The 21,032-nt window shown below is 52.3% G+C and overlaps 1 protein-coding gene across 12 annotated transcripts in view; it reads left to right on the forward strand.

Annotated features, from left to right (window-relative positions):
* Nucleotides 1-21,032, forward strand: part of Epb41l1 (erythrocyte membrane protein band 4.1 like 1) — a 120,361-nt gene that overhangs the window by 98,583 nt on the left and 746 nt on the right. For 5 of the 12 annotated variants that reach the window (XM_032904587.1, XM_032904588.1, XM_032904589.1 and 2 more), the window contains 9 exons: nucleotides 1,620-3,488; nucleotides 3,974-4,084; nucleotides 5,138-5,545; nucleotides 7,198-7,302; nucleotides 10,938-11,018; nucleotides 14,626-14,712; nucleotides 15,725-15,808; nucleotides 17,958-18,038; nucleotides 18,346-18,462. In XM_032904587.1, the coding sequence (XP_032760478.1) occupies nucleotides 1,620-3,488; nucleotides 3,974-4,084; nucleotides 5,138-5,545; nucleotides 7,198-7,302; nucleotides 10,938-11,018; nucleotides 14,626-14,712; nucleotides 15,725-15,808; nucleotides 17,958-18,038; nucleotides 18,346-18,462 (2,943 nt within the window). The remainder of the gene's footprint in view (nucleotides 1-1,619; nucleotides 3,489-3,973; nucleotides 4,085-5,137; nucleotides 5,546-7,197; nucleotides 7,303-10,937; nucleotides 11,019-14,625; nucleotides 14,713-15,724; nucleotides 15,809-17,957; nucleotides 18,039-18,345; nucleotides 18,463-21,032) is intronic. The other 7 variants (XM_032904590.1, XM_032904592.1, XM_032904591.1 and 4 more) reach the window with 5 other exon arrangements.

The following is a 21,032-nucleotide window of genomic DNA, read 5'->3' on the forward strand; positions in this document are numbered from 1 at the left end:
GTGATCTGCAAATGCCTTCATTGGGAGCCTTGGTTTCCCCCTCTGCAACAAGGTTGTCAATTGGAGTAAATTTAATTATGTAGATGAAGGGCTGGCACTGCCTGGCATCTAATAACTAAACGTTACCATGTGTTTTCCTTCTCCGCCTCTAGAATCCTTCCCGTCTGTGCCAGCTTCCACCACGCACACCATTGCTCATCTGGCCAACTCGCTATTTGAAGTTGGAGTGGGAATGTATCAAAAGCGGCCTCTTTGGCCAACTTTGACCATCGCCACTAGGCTGATAATATTAGATGCTGAAATGGAAGCAGCTGACGGAACTTGCTTCCCGAGGAGATGAGACAGGTTCTTACCTCTGCAGGCTGGCAGGACAGGTCCCCCTGACGCTTCAGGTATAGACACCTGAAACAACATCTCAGAAAGCTGTACCAGACGGAGTCTGGCCCTCCCCTTCCTCATGATCTTTCTTTTAATGAGTCAGATCCCCTGACCTGGGAAAAATGTCTTGCAGTGTTCCCTTGATCCGTCCAGCTCTGTCGGCTGACTCATCACCAAGCCACAGCCTGAAAAGGAGCCCTGTGTGGGAGGAGTCTCAGGCACACCTCATCATGGGGGCAGTCTTGCGGGGTGGGAAGGTTAAACTTCAGAGACCTCACAGTCGTTTCTTGGATTCCAGGGTCCATAACTAGCTGGTCAAGAGTTGTTTTCCTCCCCTGCACTTAGATTTGGAAGTTGAATTCCAAGTCTGCATCTTGAAGGCCTTAAGTGAAGGCTGTGACTTCAGGCCTCGGGGCCATGCAGGACTGCAACTTCCCCAGGGTTGCTTACTGTTTGTGTTATGCATTTATTGGACCTCTGAGGAGATTGTGTGGGGAGAAAGTATTCTATGGTCCCTATAGTAAAATCCCAATGGTCTTAAGGCTCTGGTAATGATTCGAGAAGCAAACCTGTCATTACCCCTAAGCTGGTGGGAATGGACAGAAGACTGTTCTGTGAAATCTGACAGTGCCACACCCTGTCCCTTTGGCTCTATGACATTACTATCTGTGGTTCTTTTCCTCTGTGGTATGATCTGGTCAGTTCTTTTCTATTTTCCATGGGTTTTTGTTAGATTCTCCAAGGATTGGTCTTAAAAGTGTTTCTTTTGGGCTGAACCCCAGAATGTTCAAGCTGTTTAAGTCATCCAACTGGTGCCTTCTCTAGACCTGTTTTCCCCCAGAGGGAGATGACACTGGATGTCTCTGGAGCTCTTTCACCTCAGTATCCAGAGATTCCTTGTGGTGTAAGTGCCTTCCCCTCTGACAGTTGCAAATATTCAGTTACAAGAGGAAGAGGCCTGGCCTGTGTGGATCTCCCTTTTCCCATTTTTTTTCTAGGGAGGGCACAAGATCCCATCCCACTTTATCAGGTTGGAATCAGTGATTGAAGAGGGACTTAATGGGAAAAAGAGCTTTGACAATAATGATGAGCATTGTCACCCCTTTCTGTCCCTGTCAGTGCTGGGGACACAGCATCAAACCCTTTGGTGGTAGATTGGTCCCTTTTTACAGAGGGGAGAGGCCATCCCTTCAGATGCCTGCAATTTCATGTTAACTCTTCTTGCTCCAATTGAAACACAGGGCTCAGAGCATTGGGTATTTATAGAAAGAGTATACACTAGGCCGGAAGACCTCGGCCTCCTAACAGTGGCCGCCACACAACGGAAAGAAAGTGGATCAAGCCTCACTGGGATCCTTGCCGACGGCAGACTCTCCAAGGTAGACATTCTGGTGGACAAGTTCAAAGTCGAAGTGGCCACGGAAGAAACAGTGAGAACCAGAAGAACAAGTACTCAACAGCAGGGCAAGATGCTTGCAAGTCCAGAAGACTTTGAGACCGTGAGAGAGGAAGACCGGGGAGGTCCCAGAGAGGCCACATCAACCGACAAGATTCCCGAGGGCTCCAGGCTCAAGCTCAGGAACCACGGAGTCTCAAATGGTCAACTAGAGAGCCAAGTAGAATTGAGCAAGGGACTGGAGAGGCCCCAGACCTGGGGAAGACCAACAGCTGCAGGGGTTGGCCCAGTGCAGGGAGAGGTTCTTTCTCCTGCAGCAGACAAGGGAGGGTTCCAGTCATTCCTGTTGGATCCAGCCCAAGCCGAAGCCAGAGCTGACTCGAGCGATGAGACTGACACCTCCTTCGCAGAGAGGAGCTTCTGTCTGCACTATGGAGAGAAAGACGCTGAAGACCAGCTTCTCGCCCCACCCTCAGAGCACAGAGAAGAGCACCCGGATGCCCTTCCTGGAGAGGGGGCCTGGTTGGAGCTGGCAGGAGTGCACACAGAGAACTGGGAGCTGAAGTCCTCAGACCCAAGGGCTTCTGCCCCAGGTTCCAGCCAGCATAAAGACCAAGCCCATAAGGCTCCCTCAGCAGAAGAAGCCTGGTCTCCCAGGGACCACGGAAGACCTGAGGACCCTCAGGGAGCTGCTGTCGGTCAGACTTTGGAAGAGGTCTGGGAAAACACACAGCAGAGGCTAGAAGGAGAGTTGGTCCAGCCACTGGCCAGTGTAGCTGAAGATGAGGTCCCCACAAGTATAGCCTGGATGGGAAAGACTGAGAAAAGTCCCCCAGCAAGAAGGAAGAAGAGCCCCCCGGGTAGAGGAGGAGGGGTGCACCTAGACGCCCAGGCTTGTGCCCTTCTGAGGACCATCCCTCCTTGTGTCAGGAAGCCAGCCAGGCCAGACCAAGGCAGCTTCCTGCCCAAAGAGAAGGGGGAAGTTTCCCCTCCTGCAGTAGAACCTGAGACAGAGGACAGGGACACAGTCAGCCCCCTGCCAGCCTCCTCTGGTCACACTGAGGTTCTGGCAGCTGTGGAGGGCACCTCTCTAAGCCCACTCCCTCCTGGGTCAAGGGGGCCTTCGGAGTCCAGGGAATTCTTTAGAGACCAGTTCCCTGTCGTTCTCAAATATATCCATCTTCCCGAAGAGAGCCCAGTACCCAAGGACCCACAAGGTGACCGCAAAGCACCTCCAGTTGCCAGTAAGAAGCCCAGATTTGTCCCTGAAGGAAGTGAGGAACCTGTACTCCTGGGATTGATGTTCCCTTCAGGAAAGCAGGAGACTTCACTCCAGGACTGGGACCAAGGGGGTTCCCAGGAAGATATTAGCAAGACCTCAGTGGCTAACAAAATTCGGATATTTGAGACCCATGGAGCTGAGACTTGCCGAGCCAGTCAGGGTGAAATGAGGACCCTTCCACATGAGCTGCCTTCGGGAGCTTCCCCAGGACAGGTAGAACAGCGAGATAATCTCCTAGACTTGGGCTTTGTCCAACTCCAGCCCCCTGGGGACTTGGCCAGCCCCAAAGTTACCTGTTCTTCTGTCAAGCCTCTGGCTACCCAGCACTGTGGGGAGGGCACCCCAACTACTTACCACCAGGAAAGATGCACAGACCCAGAGCTCGTGTCCCCTGATTCAGGCTGTGAAACCACGCTGGAGGAAGCGACTGGGGTAACTGGCCACATGAGCCCCTGCACCCACTAAGTCCCCATTTGTGGAGGCTGACCGCATGCTAAGTGGCTTCTTAGAAGCATGCTTCAGCGGCCCTCGCCATTCCTGCAATGACGCTGCTTGTTCTTCCTTAGAAAGTCTTCTCCTACCTGGTCCTGAGATAGCCCAGGCTAAAAGATGGGGCCGTCTGCTTAGCCCTTGTTAGCTTGTTAGATTCTCCAGCCTTTGCTGTGACCTTATGTTCAGAGGATCACACAATGGCCACAGAGAAGGAGCCACCAACAGCAATTTACATACTTGCTTTGCCTCGCCCCTCCCACCTGCTGGATTCCTCCCCATCATGCTTGGCTTATCCAGTGGTCTCTCTTCATCCTTCCCATCACCCCTGTAGCCTACCTTGTAGCGGCTGACAGTTCAGAGGTTTCCTCCACTCCCTCTCCACCCTCCTTCTACCTCCTCCAGACTAACTGTCTTCTCTAATCCAGAGCAAATCCGGAGACGCGGGCAGGGAAGACAAGAGCTCCTTCCGCCGCTTAGCGCCAAACACCCCTGGAAAGGGGGGGCGTCTGAGATTCGCCAGCCCTCCAGGCCCTCAGGTCTCTGCAGTCCCTCTGTGCCCGATGACCAGGTCATCGTCATCCAACTGGGATGCGCCGTTTCCCCAGTTTCCCACCCGCTCTAGTGGCAACCCTTTTGTGGCTGTTCACACTCTGGCTTGTCCGCAATGTATTCCTCACACCTCTCAACCTTCCGGAACCTGGCCACGTGGAGGCTGGTTAACAAGTGAATCTCTGAAGCATACCGAAACGAGTTCTTTCAAAATATTTTATGGGTGTTAGATTGGTCTTGGAAAAAAAAAAAAAAGTAGTCACAAACCAAGTCAAAAAAAAAAAAGATAAAAATGCACGCGTGGTGTTTAATTCCTGACAGGCCAGTTGAGAGGTATGTATCTAGGACAAAAGTTTGCTGGTTCTCCTTGGGTGTTCCCTCGGCCTGCCATTGTCAATTACACTGATGTGGCCAGAACTCCCTCTCCATGGCTACCATCGAGTTCACAGTGGCACTGGTGTGGCTCCCAGGAAGCTGGAGTCCAGAGGGCCAGGGCCAGTATTTCTTCTTCCCCTGGATGATGCTGCCCCTCCCCCAGAGACTCAGTGCAATTGACAGGCTGCTGACTTCCTCTGTGTTCCTCCAGCTCCCAGCTCCAGCCTCTCTCCCTCCTCTCCCGGGTTCCCCCCAAATCCCTGGCCTTCTTCCTCAGTTTGCCTCAATGCCGCCTGCACGGATGGGCCTGTGGTCCAGGCCTCCATCCCTGCCTTTTGCACAATGCCGCTTCCAATAGGCTTTTGGATCCTAGCCTTGGAGGAGCTTCCTGTCCAGAACTCACTGGAAGGATGTTAGCTTTGTACTTGCTTTGGCATCCATGGGAGACCCTCCCCTCCAAAGGAGTGTCCCCACTCTCGAGAAGGCTTGGTTTCGTTTCGTTTCGTTTTGTGTTCGATTCCCAGGAAACCTTTCTGGGGTGTTTCTGCATTCCCTGGCCACTTGGGAACATCATCGCAACCTTGAGATTTCCTCTGGCATTCACCATCTTGACCTCTCTCTCTCCCACCCCACATCCCCACCCCCCTGATTTTATCTGGCCATAGAGAGCAGGGCTGAGGGAGGGCTCGGAGGAGAAAGTCAAACCGCCACGCCCACGTGCCCCAGAGAGTGACACGGGAGATGAGGACCAGGACCAGGAGAGGGATGCGGTATTCTTGAAGGACAACCACCTGGCCATTGAACGCAAATGCTCCAGCATAACGGTCAGCTCCACGTCCAGCCTGGAGGCTGAGGTGGACTTCACGGTTATTGGTGACTACCACGGGGGCGCCTTTGAAGACTTCTCCCGAAGCCTCCCTGAGCTCGATCGGGATAAAAGTGACTCTGAGACAGAGGGCCTGGTGTTCGCCAGGGATCTCAAGGGGCCCTCCAGCCAAGAGGATGAATCTGGGGGCATCGAGGACAGCCCGGATCGAGGGGCCTGTTCTACCCCAGAATTGCCCCAGTTTGAGGTACAGTGGAGCTTCATGGAGAGCAGGGCACTGCATGTTCAGAGGGCTCTGGGCCATGAGTAAGAAGAGCAGCCATCAGCTGCAGCCTGAAGCTGTCTGGTGTTGCATGACTGCCCCTCGTAGAACAGCATGGTTCTGCAACCGCATGTCTACCGTGTCAGTTCACCACTTACAGGTGCTCCGTGGTGTCTTAACCCCGTGACCCCCATCTCTCGCTGAGGTCAAGTGATGGCTTACTGACTCCTTGACCCCTGGCTGTGCTGCATGGCACCTGGAGAGAGCATGTATCCGTGGACTCTTGAGGCCCCCACAGCTGGTCTGAAAACGGAGTGGTTTTTCTTGGTGCAGGCGAGGGCTCATTTTACCAAGGCCTGGAGAAGAGGCCGTTATTTAAATCTACCAGGTCCAGAGACATTGGGGGTGGCAGTGGACACTCCAGGAGAAGAGAACACACAGGCTTTGGGGAGGAGGCAGGGCCAGCGCCTGCGCTTCTCTGCTTTGTGGCTCCCTTGGTAGAGCCGCACAGAGGATTTTCAGAAACTCCCCCTTGCCCTTAACATCCAGCTGCTCCCCACCCCCACCCCTAGACGGTGAACACTAGCTTGTTCATCCTGGGTCCTACCCATGCTGTACCCTCTGGGTGGAAGCCTTGCTCTCCCTGTCCATGCCTCACCCGATCCAGGACAGCTCACGCATCCTCTCTCTGTGCTTTGCTGGCTACCTCGGAGGCAATCCTATCCCTGACACACCCTGCTCTGCCTTGCCCTGCCACACTTTGGCTCCAATGTTTCCCAGCACAGTCGGGACAGCGGCTGGTTGCTCTGCCCTTCTCCCAGCAGGTGGTAGCTGCTCTAAGGCTGAGGTACTCTCGGCACCAAGGGACGATTAATTGAGCAACTAGATCACAGGATTCTGGAAGAAACTCTTTCTCCCTCTTCCTCCCAACTACATGAAAAACTAGAGCCATTCCCCAGACCTACAGTGTGTATAGCCATGAACTGGGCCTGAGAGAGGAGTCTAAAGAAGCTGATCGTTTAGCTTGAGACACCGAGAATACAGTGTGCGAGCTGGTGGCCCTGCGCCACACCCCGCCAACTGATGTGTTGGGTTTTTTTTTTTTTTTTTGGCTTTAATTTAAAAAATTACAGCATTGTATTTTCTTATATTATAAAAAACAAAGAAAAGCAAACCATCCAGAGGCCATGATAAAAGCCCAACCTGAGTGGAACCCCACATGCTTTCCCTTTCGGCCAGCTAGCTTCCTCACCCACTCCCATCGGGTGCCTGGCCCCCGGATGCTTCCATGTGTGCAGTTCTTGATCTGAGCAGCACTTTACAGGAAGTGACTAAAAGGTACAGGCAGTATGTGTGTAAGCAGAACACTGAGCATCGAGCTTAACCATCCCAGTACAGCCTCAGAAGCCATGCAGCCCGTGAGGTGTGAGGTCGGCTCTCCTCATGCAGGCGGTGGCCTTGGCTCTCTCCTGGGGGCTGTTTGTCTGTGACACCAACCACGCCTTTCCATACTTCTCCAGAAACTTGACCAACCGTGGGGGGTGGAAGAAAGCTTTCTCCTCCTGCATCTCTGTTGTCTGTGGAGAGGAGTTGTGTCCAGACGTGAGTTTTCAAGTGTTCCCTTTCTGTTCCTATAGTCTGTGAAAGCAGAAACCATGACCGTCAGCAGTCTGGCAATCAGGAAGAAGATCGAGCCGGAGGCCATGCTGCAAAGCAGAGTCTCCACTGCAGACAGCACCCAGGTAACCTGTGCCCCACTGTAACCTGGTGCAGGGACCGGGCATCCGAGGGTAGAGTCCTCACTGAAATGGCCAAGCCCTTTGGTCAGCCTTTGTCTCCCCCTCCTTCTCCCTGAGGTCAGAGGTGGGACAGGGAAAAACCATGCTTCAGTCTGTAAACGGGGATGGTCCTGCTTCCTGCCTCTCCCTGAGAGCGTTCAGTGCTCACGGCTAGCCGATTAGGGCCATGGCTTTCAGTCTGCTTGACAGGTGTGGAGAGATTCCTTCCAGGGTGGCTTAGGGGTTAGGGGTGGAGAAAAGGAAATATTTCAATCACCGTTTGGCCAGAAGAGCTCATCTGGGCCATTTTTTTATGCATGAGAGTTCCACATTCAATTGGGATGGTGAGCAAACCAGGCCCACATGACTGAAGAATGTGTTAGCGAGGCGGAACTCACTTGCACCCTGGAGAAGGCTGGCCTGGCCGGGCACAGCACACAGCCTAATGCACACTTCCCGTGCGTCCTCTGGGTCTTCAGCTTTGAAAATGTGTGGGTCTGAGGTTAAGGTGTGAGCGATTGTCCCTGGCTTTTCTTGCCCACAGGGCTTCAGCGCTCAGTCCCTTCTGGTGACCACTGCGTGTCAGCTGCAAAGGGACTGAGTGCTCAGTGGCTGAGGCCTTACCTGGGGCTCCACCCCAGCACAGACAACCTGGAATATGACGTAAATAACACAAATGTATTTTCCAATTTTTCTCCCACTGTTACAGCCAGGCAACGGCTATGCAGTTGTCCCTGCCATTGAGGAATCATAAGCTGGGTCACCCCAGACAGGCCTCTGCCTTCTCTGACTTGCTTTGTTTTTAATGCCAAGTATAAAGAAACCAAAATGACCTCCAATCCCAGAATCTGGCAACTCGTGTTTTCAAAACATCAAAATGTCCAGTTATGAAACTCAACAGACTGGATGACATTATTCATATGTTGTCTCCTGGGAAAAATTCTAACACGGATGTTCACATCTGTATGTACTTAAAGCTATTAGGTAAAAGCGACTGCAGGGAACCCTTTGCTCTCAGGAAGTTTAGAACTTACTCATCTGCTCTGTCTGGCTCTGTCTCTGCCCCTCCCCCTCCATTCTTTCTTCATGAGGCAGGGTCCCTGCTGGGTATCCCAGGCTGACCTTAAACTTACTATGCAGCTGACGGTGACCCTTGTCCTCCTGCTTTTACCTCCCATGGGATGGGATCACCGGTTGCACCACAATATCAAATTTTTGTGTTTTTTTAAAATGGGGTCTGGGAATAGAACCCAAGTTTCATTCATGCTTAGCAAGCACTCCACCAACCCTGTGTGTGAGCTAAGTGAGCACTCCACCAACCCTGTGTGTGAGCTAAGTGAGCACTCCACCAACCCTGTGAGCTAAGTGAGCACTCCACCAACCCTGTGAGCTAAGTGAGCACTCCACCAACCCTGTGAGCTAAGTGAGCACTCACCAACCCTGTGTGTGAGCTAAGTGAGCACTCCCCCACCCTGTGAGCTAAGTGAGCACTCCACCAACCCTGTGAGCTAAGTGAGCACTCACCAACCCCTGTGTGAGCTAAGTGAGCACTCCACCAACCCTGTGTGTGTGAGCTAGTGAGGCACTCAAGTGAGCACACTCCACCAACCCTGTGAGCTAAGTGAGGCACTCCACCAACCCTGTGAGCTGTGTCCACCAACCCCTGTGGCTAAGTGAGCACTCACCAACCCTGTGAGCTAAGTGAGCACTCCACCAACCCTGTGTGTGAGTTAAGTGAGCACTCCACCAACCCTGTGTGTGAGCTAAGTGAGCACTCCACCAACCCTGTGAGCTAAGTGAGCACTCCACCAACCCTGTGTGTGAGCTAAGTGAGCACTCACCAACCCTGTGTGTAAGTGAGCACTCCACCAACCCTGTGAGCTAAGTCACTCCACCACCCCTGTGTGTGAGTTAAGTGAGCACCCCACCAACCCTGTGTGTGAGCTAAGTGAGCACTCACCAACCCTGTGAGCTAAGTGAGCACTCACCAACCCTGTGAGCTAAGTGAGCACTCACCAACCCTGTGTGTGAGCTAAGTGAGCACTCCACCAACCCTGTGTGTGAGCTAAGTGAGCACTCACCAACCCTGTGAGCTAAGTGAGCACTCACCAACCCTGTGTGTGAGCTAAGTGAGCACTCCACCAACCCTGTGTGTGAGCTAAGTGAGCACTCACCAACCCTGTGAGCTAAGTGAGCACTCCACCAACCCTGTGTGTGAGCTAAGTGAGCACTCACCAACCCTGTCTGTGAGCTAAGTGAGCACTCCACCAACCCTGTGTGTGAGCTAAGTGAGCACTCCACCAACCCTGTGTGTGAGCTAAGTGAGCACTCACCATCCCTGTGTGTGAGCTAAGTGAGCACTCACCAACCCTGTCTGTGAGCTAAGTGAGCACTCACCATCCCTGTCTGTGAGCTAAGTGAGCACTCACCAACCCTGTGTGTGAGCACTCAAGTGAGCACTCCACCAACTCTGTGTGTGTGTGAGCTAAGTGTGTGAGCACTGAGCACACCAACCCTGTGTGTGAGCTAAGTGAGCACTCACCAACCCTGTGAGCTAAGTGAGCACTCTCCCGGCTGTGCCACATCCCAGCCCTGTGTCCACTATTCCGAGCCCACTTGGGAAGCATGTCCGAGTTTGTGTTTCTGTCTCCCCTCACTGGACCCTGTGTGGATTTTATCTTTCCCAGTATTCAATGCTGTGGCAAAGTTTCCTTGTTCATATTTCTTGGTGAACTTTTAAAAGTCTCAACTTCTGTTGTAATTAGGGTTTCTACTGCTGGGATGAAACATGATCAGAGGCAACTTGAGGAGGAAAGGGTTTGTTTCAGCTTATCACTCTCAGGTCATGATCCATCACTGAGGGAACCTGGAGATGGAACTGGAAGCAGAGGCCATGGGGAATGTTTACTGTTTGTTCCTTCTGTCTCTCTGTCTCTCTGTCTCTCTGTCTCTGTCTCTGTCTCTGTCTCTCTCTCTCTCTCTCTCTCTCTCTCTCTCTCTCTCTCTCTCTCTCTCTCTCTCTCTCTCTTCAGGGGTTTCTCTGTAGCCCTGGCTGTTCTGAAACTAGCACTGTAGACCAGGCTGGCCTCGAACTCACAGAAATCTGCCTGTCTCTGCCTCCTGAGTGCCACCTACTTACTTATACCCTCCAGGACCTTGTGCACAGGGATGGTACTGCCTCCAGTGACCTGGGCCCTCTCACATCAACCATCAATCAAGAGAATGCCTGACAGACTAGCCTATAGGCCAATCTTGTGGAGACTTTTCCCAGTTGAGAGTCCCTCTTCCCAAATGACTTTAGCTTGTGTCAAGTTCATATTAAACTAACCAACATGACATCAAAGAGTAACTTCCTGGGGATTGCTAAGCCAAAGGTTGGGTAGAATTCATCAACTCGCATGGTTGCTTTGTCTGATAGTGATTGAAATGAAGTCTCTGATGAGCCTTGGGGCCCCTCCACGATGCAGTGTGAGCACCCCCAGTGCATGCCCATTCCTGCAACCTGTTACCTTGTAACCAGAAATGCTACAAGCCAGGTGACAGATACTACAGGTACGTGCAGTCCTGTCATCTCTAATGCCTCCTCCTCTGCCTCACAGGTTGATGGAGGTGCTCCAGTGGCGAAAGACTTCATGACAACTCCCCCCTGCATCACCACAGAGACCATCTCGACCACTATGGTAAGTGGAACCTTGGATGCTCCCAGCTCTGACCCGCCCCCTACTCCCTCTCACCTCCCAGTACCCAGAACTGGGCTGCTACTTCATCCAGTCCTCAGCTGATGGCAACTGTGAGACAGATAGATGACCAGATTCCTGTTGTCTGGGACGTTGGTGCTCTAGCCTTTTTTTTTTTTTTTTTTTTTTTGGCCAATTAAACAATGTGTAGAATGGAGGCCTTGACTCTCAGTTATCTGGGCCATCCCAGGCATGCAGAGGCAGGGGAAGGGTAAAATGATTGAATTCTCCGCATGAAGAAACCTTGAAATAACAGGCGAATCTTACCTGCCCGAAAGCCCCCATCCCACCCCATCCTCCAACCTGCAAGCAATCCCAAGCCAGTCCCCACTCAGTGACGCAGACCACTTTCTCACTGTGGCCAGTAGATGGCAGCAGTGAACCAGGTTGGAATATTCAGGGTTTTATTTTATTTTATTTTATTTTTAGACACCTTTTAAGGGACCTTGTGGATTTTGCTATTTATTTGCTGCTGCCTGACCAGTAATGAAAAGTCCTTGGTCTCAAGTGTTCTCAACTGTAAAATAGGAATCGCCCCCCTCTTGTGTGGCTCACAGCTTCTTATGGGACTCTTAGAGCAGTGGTTCTCAACCTTCCTAATGCTGCAACCCCTTAGTACACTCCCTCAGGCTGTGGTGATCCCCGACCATAAAATTATTTTGTTGCTACTTCATAACTGTAATTTTGCTAGTTACGAATCGTACACGATAAGCAGGATATCTGACGTGTGAACCCTGTGACAGGTTCCCTAGGTCACGACCCACAGGTTGAGAACTGCCGCTCTAGAGCCTTTAACAGCAGAACAGAACAGACATTATTGTGCACGCAGGGTTTGTGTCAGACAGCCTCCTGAGAAGTTAACTATGATCCTCCTGGATCATTAACTATGGTTATCTACCGTTCTTCTACATCCTTTACACATGAGAAAACTTTAGTTCAGGGTGGGGGAGGGATAAAGGGATGAGCCCAAGGTCACATGACCAATAAAAACCAGGTTAGCCTCAGGCATTCTGACACCGGAAGTTCCACTTTCATTGTCAGTCTGTCCGTTCTGCCCGTGTCCTGACCGGTGAGAACATCAGTTCTGTGGGCCTGGGACTACAGAATGTAGTAATACCTGATACTTCCTGAGCTACTGAGAGTTGTTTCTGAATGGCGTCCCTTGTCCAACCCCTGACCTGATCCTGAGACGATAATGTCATTAAGTCCGAATCCTCAGCCAGGTGGGTTTTAAGCAAACTGGTTCCAGGATCAAGAAACGGCCGGTCACCAGATGGCACATGTATCTCTGATCACTCGGTTCTTTCTCTCCCTCCCAACCATTATTCTGAGGCGCTGAGATGCTTGTAAGGGTAGATTTAAATGTCTTTATAGTGCATAGACAATTAACTTCATCCATCTCTTCATCCATCCATTCATCCATTCATTTGTCCCCCAAACCAGTGACGAGTCTCTGTCTGCCTAGCTCAGGGGTACAGAGCTGCAGAAGCTGCACTTCCTACTAGGATTCATTCAGCTGCCATCACCACACGTGCCTGTCACATCCGTAGCCCCTGGGCACACAGTGGTGAGCAGGACCCACCCTTCTCACTAAGCCTTCTTACCGGCTATGAAGTGGGGTGGGAACGACACGGCACTCGCCTCAAAGCATCCTTGCGAGGCCGAGCAGAACCCGTGCGAAGCCTGCAAAGCAGTGCCTGTCCTATAGTGTATCCAGATGTCAGCTGCTGCTGTCTCTTTCTGGCCTTCATGGAACAGTGAAACAAGCTACCCTAGGGGCCGCCGGGAGGAGCTGGGAGGTGCTAGGAGGGTCTGGGGAAGGTGTGGCCTAGGCAGGGACAGTGGAGCTGTAGATAAGGCTGGACGGAGGCATGGTCACAGAAGGCGTCCAGGATGTGAGAGCAAGTGTGAGGTCAGCAAGGGGAAGAAGCACATCTGCTTGGCAGATGTGTACAGGAAGAGGAGGGGGAGGAGGAGGGAGAGGGCTGTGAAGAAGGGCTGAACCGGAACTTGAAGTGTTTGCAAGGCCGTGTAGGAGGGTTTAACCTTGATTCTGGAGACAACAGGGAATGGTGTCTTTAGAGTAGAAGCTTGTGGTCGGCTGCGTGTCTGTTAGATCATCGGCGACAGGTAGAGGGACAGGAGGTTGTGGCATCGATAAGGCTGTAGAATTTCCCGAGTATCTGAGTGGACAGAGGGGAGCCCCGAGGAGAGATAGGGAGGTTGCCTTGCCCCAGAAGAACAGTGCTTCCGTGAGTTGAGAGATAGCCCCAGCTACACACACAGCCAAGGCAGCCAGAAGGAAAGCGTCTGACAACCTGTGTCCTGTTTAGTGGCTTCTGTTTTGATGCAAAGACGGGGGTGAGCTTTGGACTTCTGCCTCAGGCAGAGAGGGAACACGGAGAATAAGAGACTATGAGAGCGTAGTCTGAGGGATAGAAGGATCAAAGGGGTTGGTGGCTGTTCCCTAAACCAGAGAGGGAGAACATGCCTACAAATGACCTTTGCCGTCTGGAATCCAGATGCTACCAGGAATGTGCCTCATGACGGTGTGCCAAGTGACCCGGCCACCAGCAATCTGGGCAGGAGCAGTCATGGCAGAGGCGAGGATGGAGGCTCTGTCCTCCTCCACGCTTCGGTAGGGATATTGTGGTCCAGCTCCTTGCTGTGCACAGACTAAGACTGGGGTCCATTTGTCTGCAGAACAGAGGCTGGAGACTATGCAGAGGGAAAAGCAGCAGAGAGAACCTTGGTGTCCCTTACCCACATACAAGACACAAAGTCTAAGGCAATTCCGGGAAGATCTGGCAGTTACAATCCAGGATAAGACCAGGGGAGCTGGCTCAAGAGTGACAGCTCCAGGGGCCAAGTGCTTGTACGGCCACGAGCACCTAACAGCAGCCTTGGAGGCACAGAGTTAACCTCTGCTCCCACCACTGACTCGCCATGGGAGTTAACAAGACACTTACTCTAGCGTTCCCTTCTGTGTCCTCTGTAGAATAGGACAGCTACCAAGGATTTGCCTTCAGTGGTTTTGAAGGCTAAATGAGGTCTCACATATGCACATACCTAGCAGAATGTGTGGAGCCTAGCAGTACCAGGAAGTAGTTACAAGATCAATCCACCTGCACTCCTGCATTTACCGGCGGCTTTTGTTTGTAACGCCCCTTTGCCTAGGTTCCTCCATACGGGTGCCATGGGTTTAAGCAAAGGTCCCTTTTCACACTAGGGAAGAAGAGGTTCTGCCTCGAGGGCACAGCAGGTCCAGGACACGAGCCTGGGCGTCCTAACTTTTAGTGCTTCCAGAGAGCAACACAATATCTTGTTCACCATGACATCCCTAGTAGCGGGGATTCAGCTCATCTCTGTCGAGTGGATACGGGAGCATGCGTGTGTGGGGCTGAGTACATGGGGGTTGAATGCCTCGGCTCTCTGCTTCTGTGTCACTGCTCCACCTGATGGTGACGATAACCACTTGGTCACATGCCCTGGCTACCCTGGAGACCCATTGAGCTGAGACCTGGCCATCTGAGCGCTATTGTCTCCCCAGGAGAACAGTCTCAAGTCCGGGAAGGGGGCAGCTGCCATGATCCCAGGCCCACAGACGGTGGCCACGGAAATCCGTTCTCTTTCACCGGTAAGTAGGCAGGGCCAGCTCAGGCAGGGGACTCGGAGCTGAGGATGCAGGCACATAGCGCACAGCAAGCGCAGTGAGGGGCTCAGAACCATTTGCAGATGCTCACAGGCTCCCCGAGGAGTCATCCGTACTCCCTCATGTAAGCAAAGCCTTGGCACGAGGGCTGGAGGTAAACAGGACATGGACACGGGAACACATACACACACATACGTGCTCGCACACTCACACACACACTCACACACACATACGTGCTCGCACACTCACACACATACATGCTCGCACACTCACACACGGGCATGCATACTCATGAACACACACACACACACACACATGCTCGCACACTCACACACGGGCATGCATACTCATGAACACACACACACACATACGTGCTCGCACACTCACACACACACATGCTCGCACACTCACACACGGGCATGCATACACACACACACACACACACACACACACACACACACACACACACACACAGAGCTCCATCAGCTTGTAGACCAGCAAGAGCAGGGAACTGGGAGTCCAGAGGCTTGGATTCTAGGCTGAGTTCCGATGGTGGCTGCCCCAGCAGTGGCCCTGAGTCCATCACTGACAGGTCTTTTCCAGCACTTTGATTCCGGTTGTTGTTCTGAGTCTAGCCCAGGGAGAGCATGTTCCTGCCTGTGACAGGATGAGGACCTGGGGCTCTGTGTCCTGCCTGGAGGCAGCTTTTCAGTATTCTCAGGTTCTTAGGGTCTAGGGTTTTGTCAGGACTGGGGACCCTAGGAATGTCAAATTCTAAAACTTACAGATCCCTGGGCCTGGGAACCATCTAGGTCTAGAATTGGAAAGCTTTTGCTGTTCTGGTGTAAGAACCAATGTTTCAGAGCATCTCGTCCTCCATGCCTCACCTTTCCCGGGCCCCTGCTCATCCCTGGGGAAGTTGTCCTAGCCTTACCTGCCCCTTCAGAGCCCAGTGCCCTGACCTGACCCCCGGGGTGGGGGTGGTTGTATTCTGCAGATCATCGGGAAAGATGTCCTCACCAGCACGTACGGCGCCACCGCGGAAACCCTCTCAACCTCTACCACCACCCATGTCACCAAAGTGAGTAGCAGCAGGCTCCCGGGCCCCAGCGGGCTGTAGGTGGGACGGTCACTTCCATGGCTGACCTTTGGCTCCTCGTTCTCTAAGGCACAGAGGGGACCTTTGCCAGTTCTTGAATGCGTTGTTTTGTGCTACTGCTGTTCTAGGAGCAGGCCTTGCACACCGTGTTGGCCGCTTGTCTGTGGGGTCATATGTTCTCCCCCAAAGTACATACGAACAATGTTTGCATCTTACAGGCCTTGAGAGCCAGGCGATTTCGGAAGCATGTCATGAGCAGGAAGCTCCCCAAAGTCAGGAAGTGCCATTTGGAAACGTTGTTTTTTGCCAGGCCTGATCCCAGCTACTTAGAAAGCTGACGTAGACCTGGCTAGGCCAAGCTAGCTTAGGCATCTTGGTGGGACTCTGTTTCAAAACAGAAAGTAATGGGGCTAAAGATATTTTTCAATGGTATGGTCTTTGCCTAGCAAAGCCCCTAGGTTTAATCCCAACAATAATATTGCTGTCCTTCATGCCCACCCACCCAAGTAGGGTCCTGGGACTCCTAGCAGAATGCATATGGTGGAGGGGCCCAGAGAAGCATGCTAGCAGGAGGGCGGAGGCTGTGTGTTTTCTTGTTAAGCAAATGTCAGTGAGCAGCAGCCTTACTGGACTCCAGACCTTCTGGGGGTGATGTGAGTTATGCTTGTAGGAAACCAGGAAGCAGCGTGTAGATAGAAACAGGACCAGGAAATTAGGTTGCACTTGGGGCGAGGAAAAACAATCTGGAGGCACCAGGCGCTGGGGCTGATTTGCGCGTGGAGGATCTTAGTCTAAAGGAAACTGGAGAGCGGGAGAAAGGTTTTAACTCAGGCAGTGATTCAGTGAAAATAGGCTTGCTGGGGGTGAAGCTCAGTGGCAGAGTGTGTTTCGTGTGCACAGGTGCTGGGTCCAACCCCCAAGGTGCAAAGAAAAAAGGGGGTGTAGGAGGGTAGAGTGGGGAGAGTTCTAGAGTACCTGGTAAGAACCGAGGCCAGGGGTGAGAGCTTGGATCAAGCAGGAGCTGGAGACAAGAAGAGAACAGGTCAGAGGAGGAAGGCGTTCCTCGTGGGTATCAGCTAAGACAACCAAGCAGTTAGAAAAGGCTGAGAGCTGAGAGGCTGCAACTAGGAGCTGAGGCGCCAAGGAAAACAGGAGAGGGTCCAGCCATGGCTGCAAGCCTTAGGAGCCAGGCAGATGGGTGTTGAGTTGAAGGTCCAGCTGAGCCACCAACGGGAAGGTCTGCTTGGTCAACACTGTCCCTCTGTCCACACTGTGCAGGGCCCTGACTGCAAGCTGGTAACTTCACCTTGTCACGCTTCCCAGGAAACAACCTCTCAAAAAACTGGTTAGAGAACAATAGCGACTTCCTTGCTGGCTTCATGGGATGCCTTACATGGCACAGCCCACAGAGTATATAGTTCAGGAAACTCCCCTCTGGACATTAGCACTTGGGGCCCCTCTTTCTCTTCACCTTTGCCTACTTCCAGCTAGGCTTTCCTCAGTCATGTCCTCCATGAGTATGCCAAACAGTCAGGTCCTGCCCCATCCTCTGGTCAAGCCCCTCTCCTTAGAAAACAGTGGCGGTCATAAATTACCTTAGCAGAGTTGTTCCGAGTCATTTAAGGTAGAGCTTTGTCACCATTTACATCTCATTCATATGTTCATCCAACAGACTGACATTCAGCACGGCCAGGGCAGCCTGGGAAAGGGGATACTGAGCTGGTCAGGATACAAGCCACTCTCCGGAGCCTGGAGCCTGGAGCCCTGGGCACTCCATAGGTGGACATCGATCAGCACCATGCTGAGGTCCAAAACCATGAGAGACACAGGCTCAGTGTTTGGGGAAGGCCAGACAGGATGCCTCTGGTCTCTGCCAACCAAGGAGCAGCATCCGAGCTGGGCGTGGGGGCCATAAATGGGACAGTTTGGTAGCTAGAAGGTGGTGACAGCCCTGCAGGATCTACTGTCTGAAGCCCCCAAACTAGAAGAGGAGAGTCTTCAGGAGACTGTGGTGATCTGGTGGCTCTCAGCTTTGCCAGTTGACCAAGGTTGAGGTGTGTGGGCCTCCTGTCACAGCAGACCTCAGAAGGACCTCACCTTTCTCTCCCCTGCCCTCTGCTTCTCTCTGCAGACTGTGAAGGGAGGGTTTTCTGAGACAAGGATCGAGAAGCGAATCATCATTACTGGGGATGAAGATGTCGATCAAGACCAGGTACAGGGCTAGGGAGCAGTATTTCCAGGGCACAGCCTGGTATCCGGTCCCTCCCATAATGGGTGACCTATGGATGGCTGCCCTTCTGGGCAGAGAAGTCCATTCTTTGCTGACCCCATTCATCTAAGAAGCCCCCAAGAAGGGGCATTAAATGGGGACCGGAAGATTCAAACTTTAGTCTCGTCCTCTAACTGTTTAACTTGGCCCGTCCTGGACTTCAGTTTCCCCAGCTATGAAGTTGGGTCTTAGGTTCTGTTGTCTCAGAGCCGCTGTTCTGTGCTGCCTCACTATGCTCTTCTGCCACCAGGCCCTGGCTTTGGCCATCAAGGAAGCCAAACTTCAGCATCCAGACATGCTGGTAACCAAAGCTGTTGTCTATAGAGAAACAGACCCATCCCCGGAGGAGAGGGACAAGAAGCCACAGGTGAGGCTGTGGGGGTCAGCAGTATGGGCGAAGCGGGGAGCAGAAGATTCTTGGAGGTCAGTTCCACAAAGAGCCCAGGTGGCAGGATCCGTATTCAGCTGTGACCCTAACCTGGCTTGTGGCTCCAAGGAGAGAGATAGCAGCCCTGCTCTGGACCAAGGGAAGGAGGAAAGAAGATGGTGTCTCAGTTTCTTTATAGTTTCAGCCCCCAAGTCCAGAAGCAAGCAAGGAAAGGGGCTGAGGATTGACAGGAGGCCTGAAATAAATGGAGGTGCCACATTCTCATCCCAAGCCTCTGTCTCCATCAGGGTCATGAGATGCTGCTAGGGGAATGTAATGCCCAGAGCCTTTGCCCATCTGCTTTGTTTGTGTACAAACCCAGGACTTCTCAGGCCCTCCAGGCTGAAAACCCATGGACCCAGCAGCACTGAAGGCCTTCAAGGTCCCAGATAATGCAGTGTGTGGGGGGGTGTCAGGCTTCTCACAGTCTACACTGGGAAAGGGGTTCTTCCCCCTCTCTGGAAGCTTGCTGAATTTTGTCAGACATGGAAAACAAAAATCTCAGACATGGCAAATACCTGCTGTGGAATTGCATTCACAGGAAGTGAATAGCAGGCAAAATTTGCCTCCCATTGGGAATGAAAGCAGGATAGTGTTACCCTAGAATGTGGCGGTGAAGAACTACAGGGTAGACTTCTGAGGGACGTTTCCACTGGGTGGGCTACATGAGGATGCAGGCAGGTAAAAGTTTTCCAGTGCTGGGGGTTTAGCCTGACAGTGGAGCAGATGTTTAGCATGGGTGAGAGCAGGCTTTCCTCAGCACCACTCCCCAAGTCGAGCGCTCATTACCCTCGCGTCTGTGTACTGTACACAGCTCCCAAGTTACACCTCAGTGGGAATGAAGCCACCTCAAAGGCCCCACAAGGAGTGGCTGCTTGCTCGCAGACCTTAACTGGCCCGCCCGTAGCTCCAGCGTTGGAAACTGATTAGAGGCAATCTAATGTGTTGGACTCCAGAGTCACCGACGTTCCTCACCATGCTGACTTCCCGTGGTGTTTGTCTTACAGAGGTTATGCATGTATGTATGGTACCTAGCACACAGTAAGGGGTCTATAACAGGTAGGCCAGTCACTACCATCAGTCACGGTGGACTAGCAACTGCTATCCCTAAACTGAGAAGAATGAGTTGTTATGGGCAGTATTGTTTAGGTCCTCCCAGTCCCATCTCCCTCAGAGAGGACCTGTCTTCCGAAGGCTCCCAGCTAGAGGCTGCCTAAAGCATCCTCACTTTCCCTCACTCACCTGTCTGGGAGGAGAGAGATTGGCCCATTTGAGAATAGGAACCTTGCTTTCCCACCTTCATTCTGCCGCCACCTGGCTAAGCCGTCAAACCTTCTGGGCATCAGTTTTCCCCAGTCAAATGAGCCAAGGACTCTTGTATGACACCTTGATTATACCCGAGCCTATGCGAGTGACAGGAGTCAGGAATGCAGTTCCATGCACAAAATGTTTCTTGAGTAGCTGCCACTGAAATGGCAAAGGTAAGGAAATGGAGGCTCTTGCTATTGGGGAAGTCAGGACAAGGGCTACGGTGAAGCAAGTGTATCAACAAGGCATTTATTCAGCACTCCTGTACGCTAGGCCCTCTCTGTGCTGTCTCTGTCTGTGTAAGACAGGTCCCATTTTATAGGGAAACTGATGGGGGCTTAACATTGAGACCCTTGATCACAGTGACAGAGCAGACAGCCAGGGAGTGGGAAATGTGACTTCAGAGTCCTTACTCCTGTAGATGACTGACTAAACGCTAGTCGGAATCCAGGCTCTGGTGGTTTTGTTTGTTTGTTTGTGGGGGTGTTGTTCTTTAAGTGCTTCCCTTTAGATCGTACCACAGCGTGCCCGCGGGGGAATAGCTAGGAAAAGCAAAGGAAGCCAGAAGACCTGCAGCCAGGATGGAACAGGCAGAGAACTGAGAGGAGCAAGGGAGAAGAGCAAAATGAGGGTGACCATAGTGTTGCCACAGTAAAGGACCGCTTAAAGGATCACAGACCAAAGCAAAAAGATGTCACCCTGCACACACACACACACACACACACACACACACACACACACACACACACACACCACACACACACACCACACACACACACCACACACACCACACACACACACACACACACACACACACACCACACACACACACACTCACCACATATACACACACTCACACATACACACACACACACCACACACACACACCACACACACACACACACACACACACACACTCACACAAACACACACCACACACACACACACCCACACACACACACACACACACACACACACACACACACACACCCACACACACACACACACACACACACACACACACACACACACACACACACACACTCACACACACACACACTCACACACACACTCACACACACTCACACACACACACACACTCACACACACACACACACGTGTACACACCACTCTGGAGTTAGGTGCATGTGAGTCATCCCGTAGCTGCCACAAGTGAGCTGTGTAGCCTTGGATAGGTCACT

The sequence above is a fragment of the Rattus rattus genome, chromosome 5 (genome assembly GCF_011064425.1).
Source record: "Rattus rattus isolate New Zealand chromosome 5, Rrattus_CSIRO_v1, whole genome shotgun sequence".
Lineage (NCBI taxonomy): Eukaryota > Metazoa > Chordata > Mammalia > Rodentia > Muridae > Rattus > Rattus rattus.